Source organism: Kryptolebias marmoratus, linkage group LG4 (genome assembly GCF_001649575.2).
Source record: "Kryptolebias marmoratus isolate JLee-2015 linkage group LG4, ASM164957v2, whole genome shotgun sequence".
In the NCBI taxonomy this organism is placed as follows: domain Eukaryota; kingdom Metazoa; phylum Chordata; class Actinopteri; order Cyprinodontiformes; family Rivulidae; genus Kryptolebias; species Kryptolebias marmoratus.
The window spans coordinates 4648586-4663302 of record NC_051433.1 but is presented as its reverse complement, the minus strand read 5'-3'; the positions used below and the strand labels follow the sequence as shown (position 1 = coordinate 4663302).

The 14717-nt window shown below is 36.7% G+C and overlaps 1 protein-coding gene across 1 annotated transcript in view; it reads right to left on the bottom strand.

Annotated features, from left to right (window-relative positions):
* The window catches only part of igsf21a (immunoglobin superfamily, member 21a), a 159356-nt gene that overhangs the window by 11044 nt on the left and 133595 nt on the right, over positions 1–14717 (bottom strand). Inside the window, exons 6-8 of the mRNA XM_017408972.3 lie at positions 7728–8208; positions 2211–2296; positions 735–927 (exon numbers count right to left, since the gene is read on the bottom strand). Coding sequence (XP_017264461.1) covers positions 735–927; positions 2211–2296; positions 7728–8208 — 760 coding nt within the window. The remainder of the gene's footprint in view (positions 1–734; positions 928–2210; positions 2297–7727; positions 8209–14717) is intronic.

Here is a 14717-nt window from a genome sequence, read left to right as displayed (position 1 = left end):
TAAAACTATATATTGTTGGCTTCTAAGTCACTGTCAGAGAAAACTTCACTAATTAGGCTCAGTTTTTTTAAGCAAAATAAGAATCAGAGACTCGATCTGTCCCAGACTAGAGGGCCGGATGAAACGTTACAGAGGGCCGGATGTGGCCTGCGGGCCTTGAGTTTGACACGTGTGCTCTAGAGTAAACAGAATCAGAGGAGCCAGAGTTCCCATATCAGAACAGGTACATCAAACACATTCAAATTCCAATTAATATGTTACCTTAGCTTGAACGTTGAACAAAGTGGTTTTCTACCACTGTCAACAACAAAGGTCCTCTGAATTTAATTATGAGCCTTTAAAGCCAAGGTTGGTTTTTGGCATTGAAGACAGAACAGAATTAGACATGCCTTAATGGGATGGTTACAAAATCCCTTAGTGATTAGTTACTGCCAGCAAGTGCTTCTATAAAACGAGAGTGTATTGTTGAGCCAATTAGAGAAACATTTTTTTAATTAAACACACATTTAGTTATATCAATAATTTATAGTTAATAAAGGTCACATGAATCTTTTAAATATGTAGATAAAAGAAATTAATTTGTTTAATTTTTTGTTACATTCAACTGTGTGGTTGTATATGTAATCCAAATAATTTTGCAAGTTGAACAGTGACAAAAATGTTAAATATGTTTGATCTCATAAATGATTAATCAAAATTCACTGCCTTTTCATTTTAACTAAAGGTATGCATACCAAAAACTATGAGACGGGTGTGTGTATCTGTGGAACCCAAAGGATTCTGGGCTGTGCAGCGATACATGGAGCCATTAAGTTCTGCTGGCACTCTCTCCAGAATCAACACCTTCCCCTCTCGCTCAGCGCTTCCATCCAGCAGGCGGCCTCCCACCCGCGTCCAGGTGAAAAGCGGCTCAGGGAATACTTCATTCTATGATCATCCATTAGGAATGGAGACAAAAGGAGAAGGAAAAGAGAGAGGGGTTAAGTCAGCTCAGGAAAAAAAACAGTAGGAAAAGCAGGCTCATTTAGAAATTTCACAAGTGTGTTTTTTTTTTTTTTAATTACAAAAAGACCTATGTTTAAATGTGCTTGTACTTTGAAAACCTTGAGGAAAGCTGAACTGGTATATTCATCATTTCACATTTCAAATAAACTGCTGCAATTATGTTTTGTGTGTGAGTCTTTAAAAGCATAAAATTACACAAATTATGCTAATACTTGAATTAATAAATAATTAAAAAATGTGAATAAAGAAACAAGAACAAGAAATACATGGCAAAAACGTACACACTAAAGTCTACAGAGAAACTGGTGGTGCTTTTATTTCCCCCTTATTTGCTAACATTATTAGTCTTGGCACATAATCTTATCTACTTGTGAAATCCTTAAACCTTGGACCAGTGAAGGATAAGGCAAATTTTCTTTCTGATCAGTCTGCATGCACTGATGCCTATATGCTGCTGAACGGCCCGATTGGCTGCATGCCACAAGCCTGTTTGTAATAACCAGTCTTAACTCTGTTCAAAGAGAAGCTTTAAAGAAATTCCAAGGTCACAAGACAAACACAAACACATGTATAAACCTGTGCAGTCAATAGCTCAGTGCTTTAAACCAACAACAATAAGGAATATTTTTTTGTTCTTATAACAGTGAAGTAAACATCAAACATGAAATCTGCCTCATGATTCCAAAGCAGCATCTGGGAAGTCTCGAAGGAGATTTGTGCTTAGGGCCATTGACAGGCTCTATATCAGATTTATTCAGATTCTTTTCACCTGACTGGCTCAGGCTGCCTGCCTTTAATGTGTCATTACTGTCAAACAGACCATCACTATCTTCCAGCCCGTCATAACAGAGACAGAGGTCTTTCTCTTTTTTGTTTTAGAAGGGTTTCAAAATGAGAGAAAAAACATTTATCCATTTTTGAGTATGGGGGGTGGGGGTGGGGGGAGAAACAGGTAAAATTGTAGTAAAATTGTTCAGAATAGCTATAGCATGTTATTGATTAAAACAAATTACAATGAACTTTGGTCATGTTGGTTTTGTTGTTTGTTGGTTTTATATTTTAGTTAAGAATTTTATTGACTGAAGATAAACCATAAACTATAACTTGGAAAAAAAAATACTGAGATATCACTTAAGTGGTACTCTACAATGAATTTGTCCCTTCATTTTCTTGAAACCCCATGCACATACCCCTGTTAGACTTACCTGAAATCCTTGCACACTGATGTGCACCGTGTCCCCTACCTTTGCCCTACTGGGGGTCATGAAGAGTTTAGGACCTTTAGGAGCAGCTGAAAAAAACAAAAGAAAACAAAACAGATAAACACACAAAGGAGACAAAGGTCATTGTACCAAGCATGGAGAGCAAATCCTGCCGGACACCTGTTTTGTCGCAGAGGGAGAGAGACAAATACAATTTCCTGTCAATTAAGGTCACAGAGCGAGAAGCAAGGGACCTGCGGGTTCTTTCATCCAAAGGACTGTGCTGAATTTATTCCCCTTTGGAGAGAAAAGAAACTAAATTGGGTAGATACTCATTACTGGAGGAGAATGGGAGAGCAGCGAGGGGAGTGTGGAAGCAGCAAGATAAGGAGCACTCAGAGAGCTAATTCCCTTGTCTTGGTGGGGACAGCAGTCCCAAGATGGCTTTCATTGCTACCACCTAAAACAATAGGCCACAACAGGGGAGGAAACAGACAGATTCCAATATTGTTAAATTGTGAGGGGGGGTCAGTGCCTGTCTGGTGTATGAGGCATTGAGATAAAATGAGCGATTTGCATTATGTTATAAAAAGGTATGTGATTTTATTACCACTAAATCACACAGTACATGACATCAGGCAATAAGCAGGTTCTGCACGATTTGTGATGATTAACAATTTCCCTAAAGATAACTTCTTCGCATCTATTGCATTCCCCATATGTTGAGTCAATGGACTGAACAACACATGCAATGAGATTCAAGCTAAGGGCATCCAATCAGTAATGCCTGTGAGCCCACTTCTCAAGTTCTGGAGTTACATTTGTTTGAACTCTTAACATAAATCACACTGTAAGATGTTTTTGTTGATGACCAAACTAAAGAATTATAAGAAGACAGATAAATGACTTAACTTCTTCACCATTAATCTGGTAACAAACTGTCCACTGAGTACAATAAATCACAAATGTTTTTTGGGCTGTGATTGCCTAAATGCCTGCATACAAACATTAGAATAGAGTAGAATAGAAACTTATTAGTACAATATATATATACTACTATATATAAAACTACTAACAGCAAAGGTAACTCTTCATAAGGGGCCACTAATGGGGCACACTATTGCAACTGTTAGTAGAAAAGAGCACATTAAATTGCACACAAAAATGACCCCACTCCTGAGCTTTTTAAAAAAAAAAAACATGGCAACAAAATATTTGCATTTATTCCAGGAAAAAGGGATAACTTCATTAATACAAAATGGGGAAGATGAGGTTTACACATTTGTTAAAAAAACAGTAACAGTATACTATTTGTTCTTTATATGTCACTAAAAAAACTTAAATCGGAACAAACATGGCCTACCTCATGGAGGACTTAAGATTTATGAAAAATATCACATGGCAGTCCAACCAAAGACATCATGCAGACACTGTGAAATAGCTAAATGCTCTATCTTATGTCCAATATGGATGGGATTTCACAAGCTGAGACTGGCATGGTAGTGGGAAGCACTATCTTTTCACCTCCCACACACTGACTGAAAGGTATTTTTAAATACTGGTGTCATGCAGTCACAGAACTCGCAAGGCATATGGCTGGGAAGATGATGGCCAATTTCTGGGAATTGCTCCAGCAGTGACAGTTGGTGTCCTACGTCACCACCTTTGATTACGGCAGCATGAGTATGACGGACACTGCACAGTATCTCTCGGGCAAGGACATCACAGGGGAAATGAGCCACGGTTCAGTAAGGCTACCTCCTAATCCTGAAAGCCTTCAACCTTCCAAGTGAAAACAGTTTTCACTTCAGGAGAGGTCAGAGAATAAACATGCCTCCCAGAAAAACAACTGCGTAGCCTGTATCAGGTGTGCTTTAATGCCAAGCTAAAACACCAACAGGTCTGCCCATCTGTACAACAGATTTAAGAAAACCTGTCCCATTAGCTGGGTGACTGATTCTGTTGCAGAAGAGAAAATAGGGAAGCATGCAACCAAATTAATAAAAGACCAGAACAAATGCTGAATCACTGATTGTGGTAAATCAAAGTTTTGCCAATCATTAATCATCATTTGTTATCAAACATACTTGGTGACTCAAAGCAAAGAATTAGGCTGATAATTGAGAAAGTAATTTGAAGGCAAATATAAAAGCATGACATAACATGTCTATATGTGCATTACTAAACAAAGTTATCCATGCAGACTTTTAGATACAACTAATAAGCTCACTCACACATCTATACAGAAAAACAAACTGATTTTTTTGCCCTTTGACTTTTGGGCAAAGAAAAGACTGAGGTGTGAAGGAGGCTGATCTCTTCTTACCACTGTGTGGAATGAGATGAAAATGCATTTATGTCTAATGATGTTAAATAATAAACAACTTAATCTAAATCCAACACAAATAAAACTTTTACTTATCAAGATTCATTGTTTGTGAATGACCAAATGTTTGTGAATATGTTGGTGACAATCTCACAAAACTGTTTTATTTCGGACTCCTAACATCAACCAGCAGCTTCAGTAACATTTGTATGAGGAGCACAGAGCAAGTCATGAATATGCATGAAATGTGATACAACATTGGTCAATTGTCAGGCTGTCACTCGTTCTCCGAAGGCAATATTAAATCTCTGAAAGAGTTGTTACTTATATGAGCACTGAAAAGATCTCCCATTAATTTCCCGACCACACACGCACCCGTGAAAGAAGCAAGAGGGTGTGCATATGAGTGCAATTGTACATCAGCCTAATTTAAATGAAAATAATAATGTTAATAATTAGAATCCATAGCTATTTTTATGTAGTCATGATCAAAACTATAAAATGCAGAAGTACTATCAAAATTATAATCCATGATACATAACCACAAAACCATGAATGCAATTTTAAACCATGCTATACCAAAGAAAAAAAAGCAAAAACATACCACAGTTTCAGACCCAAAACAGGTTGGCGAAGGCTTTAAATTTCAAGCGTACTCTAATTAGTATCAACAAATGTACATTTTTTCTTTTAGATGCTGGAATAAAACAAGGAATGCCTATACTGTTTCCACATTTTTTAAAGGAACAAATGTAGTGACACATTAATTACTTCAGCAGACATAGAAGCTTGTCAAAATATTAGCACCTACAACACCTAACAAGAATTTTACTTTGTCACTCCTTGTGCCATCTGTTTTATCATCAAGATGAGAGAAAGTCAAAAAGCAGCTAGAATCTTTACTGCAACACTACATCTTGAGATGACAGCTAATGTCATTTACCCTTCAAGAAATGTTGCGTCTTGTATTGGTTACACAGTATTTCTGTCTAATACATTCAGATGGCAGGTAAGACATTCTAAAACAATCCTCTGCCAATTTAAAATGAAAGTTGGTTGTTTGTGTGTCTGTTTTAATTAGTCTTCAGGAATTTTTTAAAATTTTATTTACCATGGTATTTTTGTGATCTGTAAAGTTTCTAAAAGTCAAATGGGAAACAGAACTTTCCCATTGAGGCGACTCCAGTTTCTATCCTTACAACTACGCTTAAAACCCTAAAAACTTTAAGTTATTTATTTATTTTTCTTACTAACATTTACAAGTGAATGATGTAGCAAAGACTTCACAATACATTTGGTTGACAATATGCCACCTGGTGGACAGAACGTAAAACGTCTTCTTCATGTGTGGTGACATTGCTACCAAAAGCATATGACATGTAGCCTTCACTAAAATTCTTCTCCCTTCGTAGTGAAGGAAAACAGCTAAGACAGAAATAAATTGCTATATGCCTTTTGTGAGATTGTTTATCTTATCGTTTTCCTTTTAAAAGAGGTAGTTCAGATTCTTTTTGAAGTGGGGTTGCATGGAGTATTTATCAATTGCCAGTATTTTATCTACAGTCAGATTTATGTCAGTTTAGAGTTACCATCAAAAAGTCAAGCTAAGACTCAGAAGACAGTTCTTTTAAGAGCTAATTTCTACTGTCTTAAACAACTTCGAGCTCACATATTTTATTGTTGTTAAAATGAATTCTGTTGTGGATTTTTGTATAGCATTACTTACACATCGGAGAGTTATGTATACATTTAACATGCATTTAAAATGTGTTTCCCACAGAACGTGCTGCAGGGGATCATAGATTGAATCTTGTTCTAACATGGCATGTCTTCAGCACAATAAGCTCCTGACATCTATTTAAATAACCCTATGATGCAAAGTAACAAGGTTTAAACATTTACAATAGAGCATCTTTTTGATATTTAAGCATGTTTAGGTGGTTGAAATATGCTCTACAATAGACTCTGTAAGAATCTGTTAGCTTGATGTTTGGATGAGAATTTCTCAAATACTCCCTATGAGATTATTCTGATGCAGACTCTTGCAGGTCAAATATTGATAACTACTCTACAGAACCCTACTTCAAAAAATCCAAACTGTCCATCTAAAGTTATTAGGGAGTTACAACAAGATAATAATGACAGCTTCTGTAGAATCATGCAGAGTGACCACTGAGGATTACCAGGATAGAAAGAAGGCAATTTTTAATTAGATGGAAGCTGGTAACACAAGATAAAACACTAAGAGTGACATGAAACACAGCAAGCACACATGGAGACGCCACAGTCTCCTCATTCAGGCTTTTCCTCCGTCTTCAACCATCTTCTCATCCTGTGGAAGATATTGTCTCTGTTTATCATGTCAGGACTGCATGGCTTGTTTCCAGGAGGACTATGCCAATGTATAGCCTTTGAAGTCTTAATTGGATGTGCTGGAAGCCATCTTTGTGTTTAGATAAAAAAAGACAGGGTGTGTGCATCTCGCTTAGATTACACCATAGACTGTATATCAAACGGCTAGACTCCCACACAAGTACACACACACATGCATGAACTATCAAAACTTAACCTTAACTTTTCCTGCTATCTGAATCTTAAGTTTTGGGTAGTATTAGTTTGCAGAGAAGCAAAAAATCTTTAGTACCACTGATTTTCTATTTTAAATAAATCAATAAATTTATGGCAATACAAAAGATTCAGGAGCTTAAAGGAGGTGCTCATTGAAGGCAGGACAAGGGCAGCATCACTGAAACAGTTTTTTAAAATCATATAACAATGGTCAGCATGTCTAAATTCTTTTTTGACTTCTTTAATTCAGGCTGACTTTTTCAATGACGGTCCTAGGTTAACTCAGTCTAGCAACAGACAGCTCGATGATTTGGCTTGTCAGTCACTTAGAGTTACTCGTTTGCCGCTAAACTTGCAATCAGCTCAACTGTGACACAATTAAGTAGCATAAAATGAAAATCAGTGTTGTTCTGCATACATCTGAAAGGGAAACATAAGAAGACTGAGTCGGCTTCCAAGTGTGACATGGAGACAGCAGGAGATTAAAAACAGAAGAAATGTGAATTATTATGGGAGGGTGGAAGAGAGTTTGAGGTGAGTTGAGAGGAAAAGTAGAAAACAGATCAGCAGAACGTAGCAGACAAATATTCAAATTCCAAAACATGAAAAACTGAAATTCTGCTTACCTAGAGTGACCTCTGTCTGCATAGGCATAGACAGTGCTGGGTGCTTAACTTCACAGCTGAACAGGGCATCATTATCCAGCTGAGGGTTGAGGGTCCAGGTGAGTCTCGCCTGCACCACCACAGAGCCGTCGCTCTGGGGGATGTGAGTGTGGCTAAAGTAGTACAAAGGGTCCGTGGTGTGTACCCAGCGGGGAAACTCCCTGCTCACTACTGTCTCTGGGATGACCTCCGTTGCAGGACTCGGCTCATAGGCCTGTTGGCCCTGAGTGTGAAAACGCTGAGGGCTCTCTGTGTACAGGCGTGCTGATCGGCCTTCGGGATCAAGAAGGGAGAGGGACCGATGCAGTTTAGTGTCATCAAGGTCTCTGCTGATGAGTGGCCTGGCTCCTCTTACTCCTGCTGAGCTTCCTCCTCTCTCAAGGGTGGAGGGCTCGGTGTAGGAAATTACCTCTATTAGCTCACCATCACGCTTAAAGTACACCTGATGAGAGTATTGAAATGTGGATGATTGAGAGGACAGCAAGAAAGAAAAAAAAACAATAAAGGGACATAATTTATTATAATTATTATTATTATTATTTTTATTCCAAAAATATTTTTAAATATATTGTCACAAGAAGATGTTTAAAACATTAAAAATGAAAAAAAAACATTTAAGTTTCCCATATTTGTTTTTAACTAGTTTAAAAACTTACTTTTTCTCTTTAAAGTCATTCAGAAAAATACAACATTTTTTCAGAAAATTTAATTTCTGCTAAAGATAGAAATATCCCATTTACATTCAGAAGTTGTTATTAGGAATGCAGCTGAGCTCTGTTTCATCCTGCTTAAAATCATAGGACTGTACTCTACAAGTTCACAATGGCCTCTCTTTGCCTAATTGAATCCACTGGACATAATTAAGGGAGCATACACCTGCTTATGAAAAGCTCTCATGGTTAGCAGTGTGTATCGGTGTAAACAAAGCCATGAAGTCTAGATAATTGTCTGTAGGTCTGTGAGACAGTTCCAAGTCAAGGCACAGAACTAAAACAAGAGTTTCCACACCTATTAATCTAAAGGACTTTTTGGCTGCCTGGTTAAACTGAGTAACTGAAGATAGTTTCCATTTGACCAAACCACTCTAACAAGAACAGTGGTTAAAAACAAGACAAGCAGCAGTGCAACACTCCCCCAACCAGTCCTTTATATTCGAGTAACAAGACAGAGACAATTCCTTGCTGAAAAACAGCTTACTGGGAGTCTGGATCAATCAGATTATGAGAAACAAAATCCTTTCATCTGATGAAAGAAAGATTAAACTATTTTTCCACAGTTCCCATCAGCATGTGTGAAGTAAATCAGACACTGAATATCCTTTTTGTCAATACCCTTAGTCAAACATGGAGATAGTGTTGTCTTTTCAAGAAGATGGCTGTGCATTGACAGTTCTTAATGTAAAAAACTTGAATTGGAGCTTTCCATGAACAAAAACACTCCAGCATGATCTAATGTTAGTTTAACTAAGTCTTGGATATAACATTGTCTTTTTAGTTGCCAGTAACCCAATTTTTTCACATCCAACTATCTATTAGCTGTGCTGTGGTTTACTGGTGGTATGCAATAAGCTCATTCAGTCTTATTCTTGAACAAAAAAAACTCTTTCTTGTGCCTGAAATTGAAAATCTATATGTGTTCTTTCAAGTGCTGAGTCTCTTTAGGGTTTTCAGTGGAAACATTGGAAGATTATTTTCATTGTTAATTAATAAAACCACAGTCGTGTCTGTTGTTCCTGCCACAGAATAGTTGCCCAGAATATCACAGATTTTCCAGCACCAGTCCACAAGTTTATTAACATCGCTGCCTAATCTCCTGACAGGGAATTCGTGTTTCATTCCAGTACACAGCCAGAAGATATTGGCACAGAACCAAAGTTGTATAGTCTTTTCCTGTCGTAATTTTAGAAACAATGTTTTTTTATGTGATGTTGAAGAAAAGAAAATTCAATCCTAGGCTTATTTGTGGACATTTGGCCATCTGAATTCAATTTTTTGAAGATCAAAGAATCATTACTCTAAGCTTTGCATTTCACAATATTATATCTTGTTTTTTGGTAAGCAGATTGTTTAAGTGTCCTATATGCCATCCTAAAATGTGATGCCTCCATCCTAAATTTGCAACAAACACAAAACCCTGGACTACAGTTGGGTTTTAAAACGTGCAGCTTTTCTATGAAAACATGTTAACCTTTAAAATGAAAACTTCACTCTGCACTTTTTTTTGTTTTGCTTTTACACAAATCGCTGTATTCAGAGCTACATAAAAGCTTTAAAGTTGCTAACACTTACAAACTCAAACCACTTTTTCTAATGATTATTTTTCAAACTGACTTGGTCCAGGGAGTCTCCTTCACGTTGACTTTTATTTTAGCCATTTCAAACTAATTGTGGACCAGAGGTGTCTTTGCTGGCCCCTTGGTATTTTCCATAACTGACATAACATTAAAGGTTCAATCAGGTTGCTGGCTTGTATCTTTAGACTGGTTCACTTTTTTTAGAGTTTGCTATAAATATTGTCATCAGCACAGGCAGGAACATACACATGGGGGTAAGTACCCTTGCTCAAAGCCATTCAACAAAACTTTGTTGTCAGTAACACGGATAAATAAAAACTCTTTAATTGCCTCTTCCCTCAAGCCACCAGCTTTTTTATCCTTTTTGCCTTTGAACTGATCTGTGGCCTCATCAACCTGCACAATATTTTCAACACAGATATAGAGTTTAAAAACCCTTTCATTTAAACTCAGAGCTTGTGAACTCCTGCAGCAGTGAATGACAGTATGAGAACAACCTTCCTTCTGTTGTGTGTTCCTAATGTAATTAAACTACATATGGTTGCAAATAGCACCACACAGTGGTAAAGGTTTTAAATTGTCTTGAATTCTACTTAAAAAGATAAGAAGACTTAAGCTAAATCACTGTGTCATGTTCATAAAAAACACAACATCATTTGTTGCAACCCAAATGTTAAATCCCTTTAATGTAACAAGTGTGTTGACAAGCATTGGGTCTAAGGAAGCTTTACTAATTAACACCTTTTACCATAAGCTTCCAAACTTTCAACACCCATTATCTGTGTATACCTTATGCACTGAACCACAGCTTAAAATCCAAACAGCACAATGTGAAGTATAAGCATTAGCCTTATCCACAATGACCCCAATGTATCTGCTACCAACTCTGACTCTTCACTGTGTACAGAACCACCTCATTAATTATCACAGCAGGTGGAAGACGAGCTGTGTGGATTAGACAGATTCAAGCACCTGTTCTGTAGCTTTTGTTGGACAAAATGGTGTGGCAATGCAATAACACCTGTTTTGGTTATATTCAGGTGTAATGAAGAATTAATTCTGCAAATCTTGATGACTGATATGTTTCTGTAGCCATTAGCAGACAAGGTAATTTATAGGCATAACAGAAATATTGATTAAACATTGCATGACTTCCCACAGTGCTAAAGCCCTACATTGTCAGCTTTCAAAAATCAGATATTATATTATAGTGAATGTGTTACCTCCAGCTAGAAAAACTACCACCGTTCACCTATTCATAATGATTCTAGTGTGTCTTTGCCACCTGTCAGCTTGAGGTATAAGAAAAAAAAAGGATTAAATGAATGTTTCATCAAATACATGAATAAAATAAACAACATATGTTGCTGCAGGGAGAGTGTGAAATGTTATTCCTGTCATTATCCTGCTCCTTTCATTTCCCCCTCCATCACCAGCAGATCAAATCTACAATATGAATATGAAAATATTGCAGATGCAGATAAGAGAAGACATATGTTAAAATATGACTGTTCGAGAGGCTGATAGACATCAGTCATGTTTGCAATGTTGCCTAAACTGTGTCCTTAAAAAGGCTAATGCATGATTACGAAGAGTCAGAGACAGCACACATGCGTTCATGTGTTAAAAAGAACAAATGTTATTTTTGTACCTTAAATGCATTAGACTAGTTGTTACTGTCTGTTACTGCAACCACAAATAAGGCTTCAGAGGTTTAAGTGAATTATGTCAAACACAAACCTAACCAGCATCAGATGTTGACTTTTAGCTCAAATAATGTCATGAGAATTTCACTTTATAACTATGTATGATTTTTGTAAGACACCAGTAACAGTGTGCAATTTTCAGCTCTTCGGGGACAAGACATGACATCAAGCAGAATTTGTTCTTAAATTATTATTTTTTCTTTTTTATGTACTGATACTTCATATGATTTGACAGCTTACCAGGCATAACTATAACAATGTAAAAAAACATCTCACATGGTAATAAAACGCTACCACAATATTATTTATTAATATTAGAATAAATAATAACTTACTTACTAAAATCCAGTTTCTATGACAGTCAAGTAAAAGAAAGCACGTTCAGCCGAACTGTCTTCCTGTCCTGTCCCCCCCACCCTCCTCCTTTTTCCTTGGATTCTAATCCTTATTCATCCTTAATGCATATTATAAGCATTAACACATCTTGCAAGATGTGGCTGTAGTGGCTATCATGAATTAAAACCCTGTCATGAAAGACAGCGGGCGAAATGCATTCCTTCAAGGAATACTAGACTTTTCATTTTATTCAGTTTTAATGAGACCACAAATTCTGATTAGTTTTCCACATTTGATCAAAAAGCTGCCACTAAGTATACCTTTCAGTGTGATGCATGCCTCCATTAAATAAGTGCATTTCATAAAGTGAGACAGTCACTGATGCTGCAAAGCTTTTCGCTCATTTTCCCTGCATCTATTTGTATTATTGAAACATTTCTGAAACAGTGTCAAATAAAAATAATAAAAACATTTTTGTCAGAGAATATGAAAAAAAAAAATGTTTTAGATAACTTGAAGTACATGCAGCCTAACTGTTATATATGTCTTTTCAAGGAAATTACACAAACAATTTATCTTCAGATGATCAGATATGTGGGAGAAATAAATAGACAAATAAATAAGGCAGCCAACCAACACACTGGCTTGTTAGGTGGTACAATTAGTTGCTATGGGACCTGGAAAATAGTGCTTACTCTCATTTAAAAGAGGATTTTGGAGTGTGTTTGGCATTGCACTTGTATTGTTCTTTACAAGCGGTGTTTCTGCATGGAATAAACTGATTATCAATCATGGCTTTGTTATAAATCACCAAATACTTCATAGTTCAGTATGTACAGGCAATGCACACAGACAAAAACTATTTATTTGGTTCTGAAACGAATTAGGCACGCAAAAAAAGAAATACAATTCTTAGCAAGAGTGCACACATAATGCCAAGACAGTGAAGAAATTAGGCTGGGACGGTATGAAAAGGGTTTTGCATTTCTCTCTGAATAGACAGTGATGAAAGCACCTGCTGTGTACACAGTGCCAAGTTTCTCCCACCTCACAAACATTTCAAAAACAAAATCTTTATAAGATGGAACAATCATACACGGGTCCATATACACCTTCATGTTACTGCAATTAATTCTGGTGGCTTCAAAAGGACAAGGCAGTAATTTTCATAGTGACAGAATGAGTCAATGAGAGTGTACAAGCACAAGAAAAAAGAGAAAAAGAGGAAAGAAAGAGAGAGAGAGAGAGAGAGAGAGAGAGAGAGAGAGAGAGAGAGAGAGAGAGAGAGAGAGAGAGAGAGAGAGAGAGAAAGAGAGAGATCCTGGCCATAAGTTAATCAGTTTCCCCGCTTATTATTAACTGTTATTATCTTTCCTCTTTTCAATCAGGGTTTGCTTGTGCTCTGAGAATGTTCTAATAGTGGCACTGAGAAGCTATTATTGACATGTCACCAGCTTGCTCAGTGACATCAGATGCCGACAGATCTTGAAACATAATGGCAGATACTTTTCCCAAATGCTCTTTTATTTTCAGCTCTTTCAAAGCTGCACTACTGAAAACTTGGCAAAAAGTGAAAAGAAGTAATAGTAACAAGATAAAAAAAATGTCTTTGAAAATTGTTGCATGATCATGTGTAAGTTCAAGGAATAGATCCGCAACGCATCACATCACGTCAAGGTTAAATGACAGTAAAGATTATTTTATCAAGAAAATAAATCAAGAATAAAATAAATTTGATAGCCTACCAGTTTTTGAAAAGAAAAACATAGGAAATTAAATACGAAACCAGGTTGCAGACATGTAATGCAGCAAAAAAGGTCAATTTAGTTTGTTAATGGGTGTTTACATGCACAGCAAGATTCCAATATTAATATGATTAGGGTCTTACTCTGCAGAAGACTTTGTCACATAAACAGCATTTTCTGATCACTGTAATTAGTCTTAGAGATTTACAGAGATGTATTGCAGTCTTGAGATGTTTTAGAGGTACTTCAGAGGGGCAGCATATGGGACAATAAATGTCTTCAGCATTCTCTTCAGACTTCAAGTGGAGATTTTCCATCCAGCTGCATGGTAAAAAATTCCGTAAGATCAGCAGTTGGGAAAGTGTGAACATATATAGTTTTCTGCATTTACTGCATACAGATTAAAGTAACAACTTTATTCTCTTTTCTGCTGATCTTGCTTTCCTCTCGCTCCTCAATATTATGAATATGTTCAGGTAAAGGTATTTAAACCAACACAAGAAGCCTCATCAGCTGAGCTCATTGTGTTATAAACCAAACAACAACAACTTACTCTGTGCATCGTGTCATGCTTTGTGTGCTCTGTGGAAAGATACTCTCCTGCAACTTCCTTCATGAAATTCCACCTGCTATAGTGCACCTTCAGCAGGAAACCTCTGACTGTGAGGTACACAGCAGCAAATATGAATAAAATGTCCAGACCAAATTGTCCACACATTCTACTGAACATTTCTTACACAATTTTGTCCTACTGAGCTTTCACTGCATTTTGTAACAATAGACTAATTGCAGAGCAAGATGGCTGTGAGTGAAATGAGGGTGCAGTTTTGGAGACAAAAGTTTTGAAAAAAAAAATAAAAAAAAAAAAAAA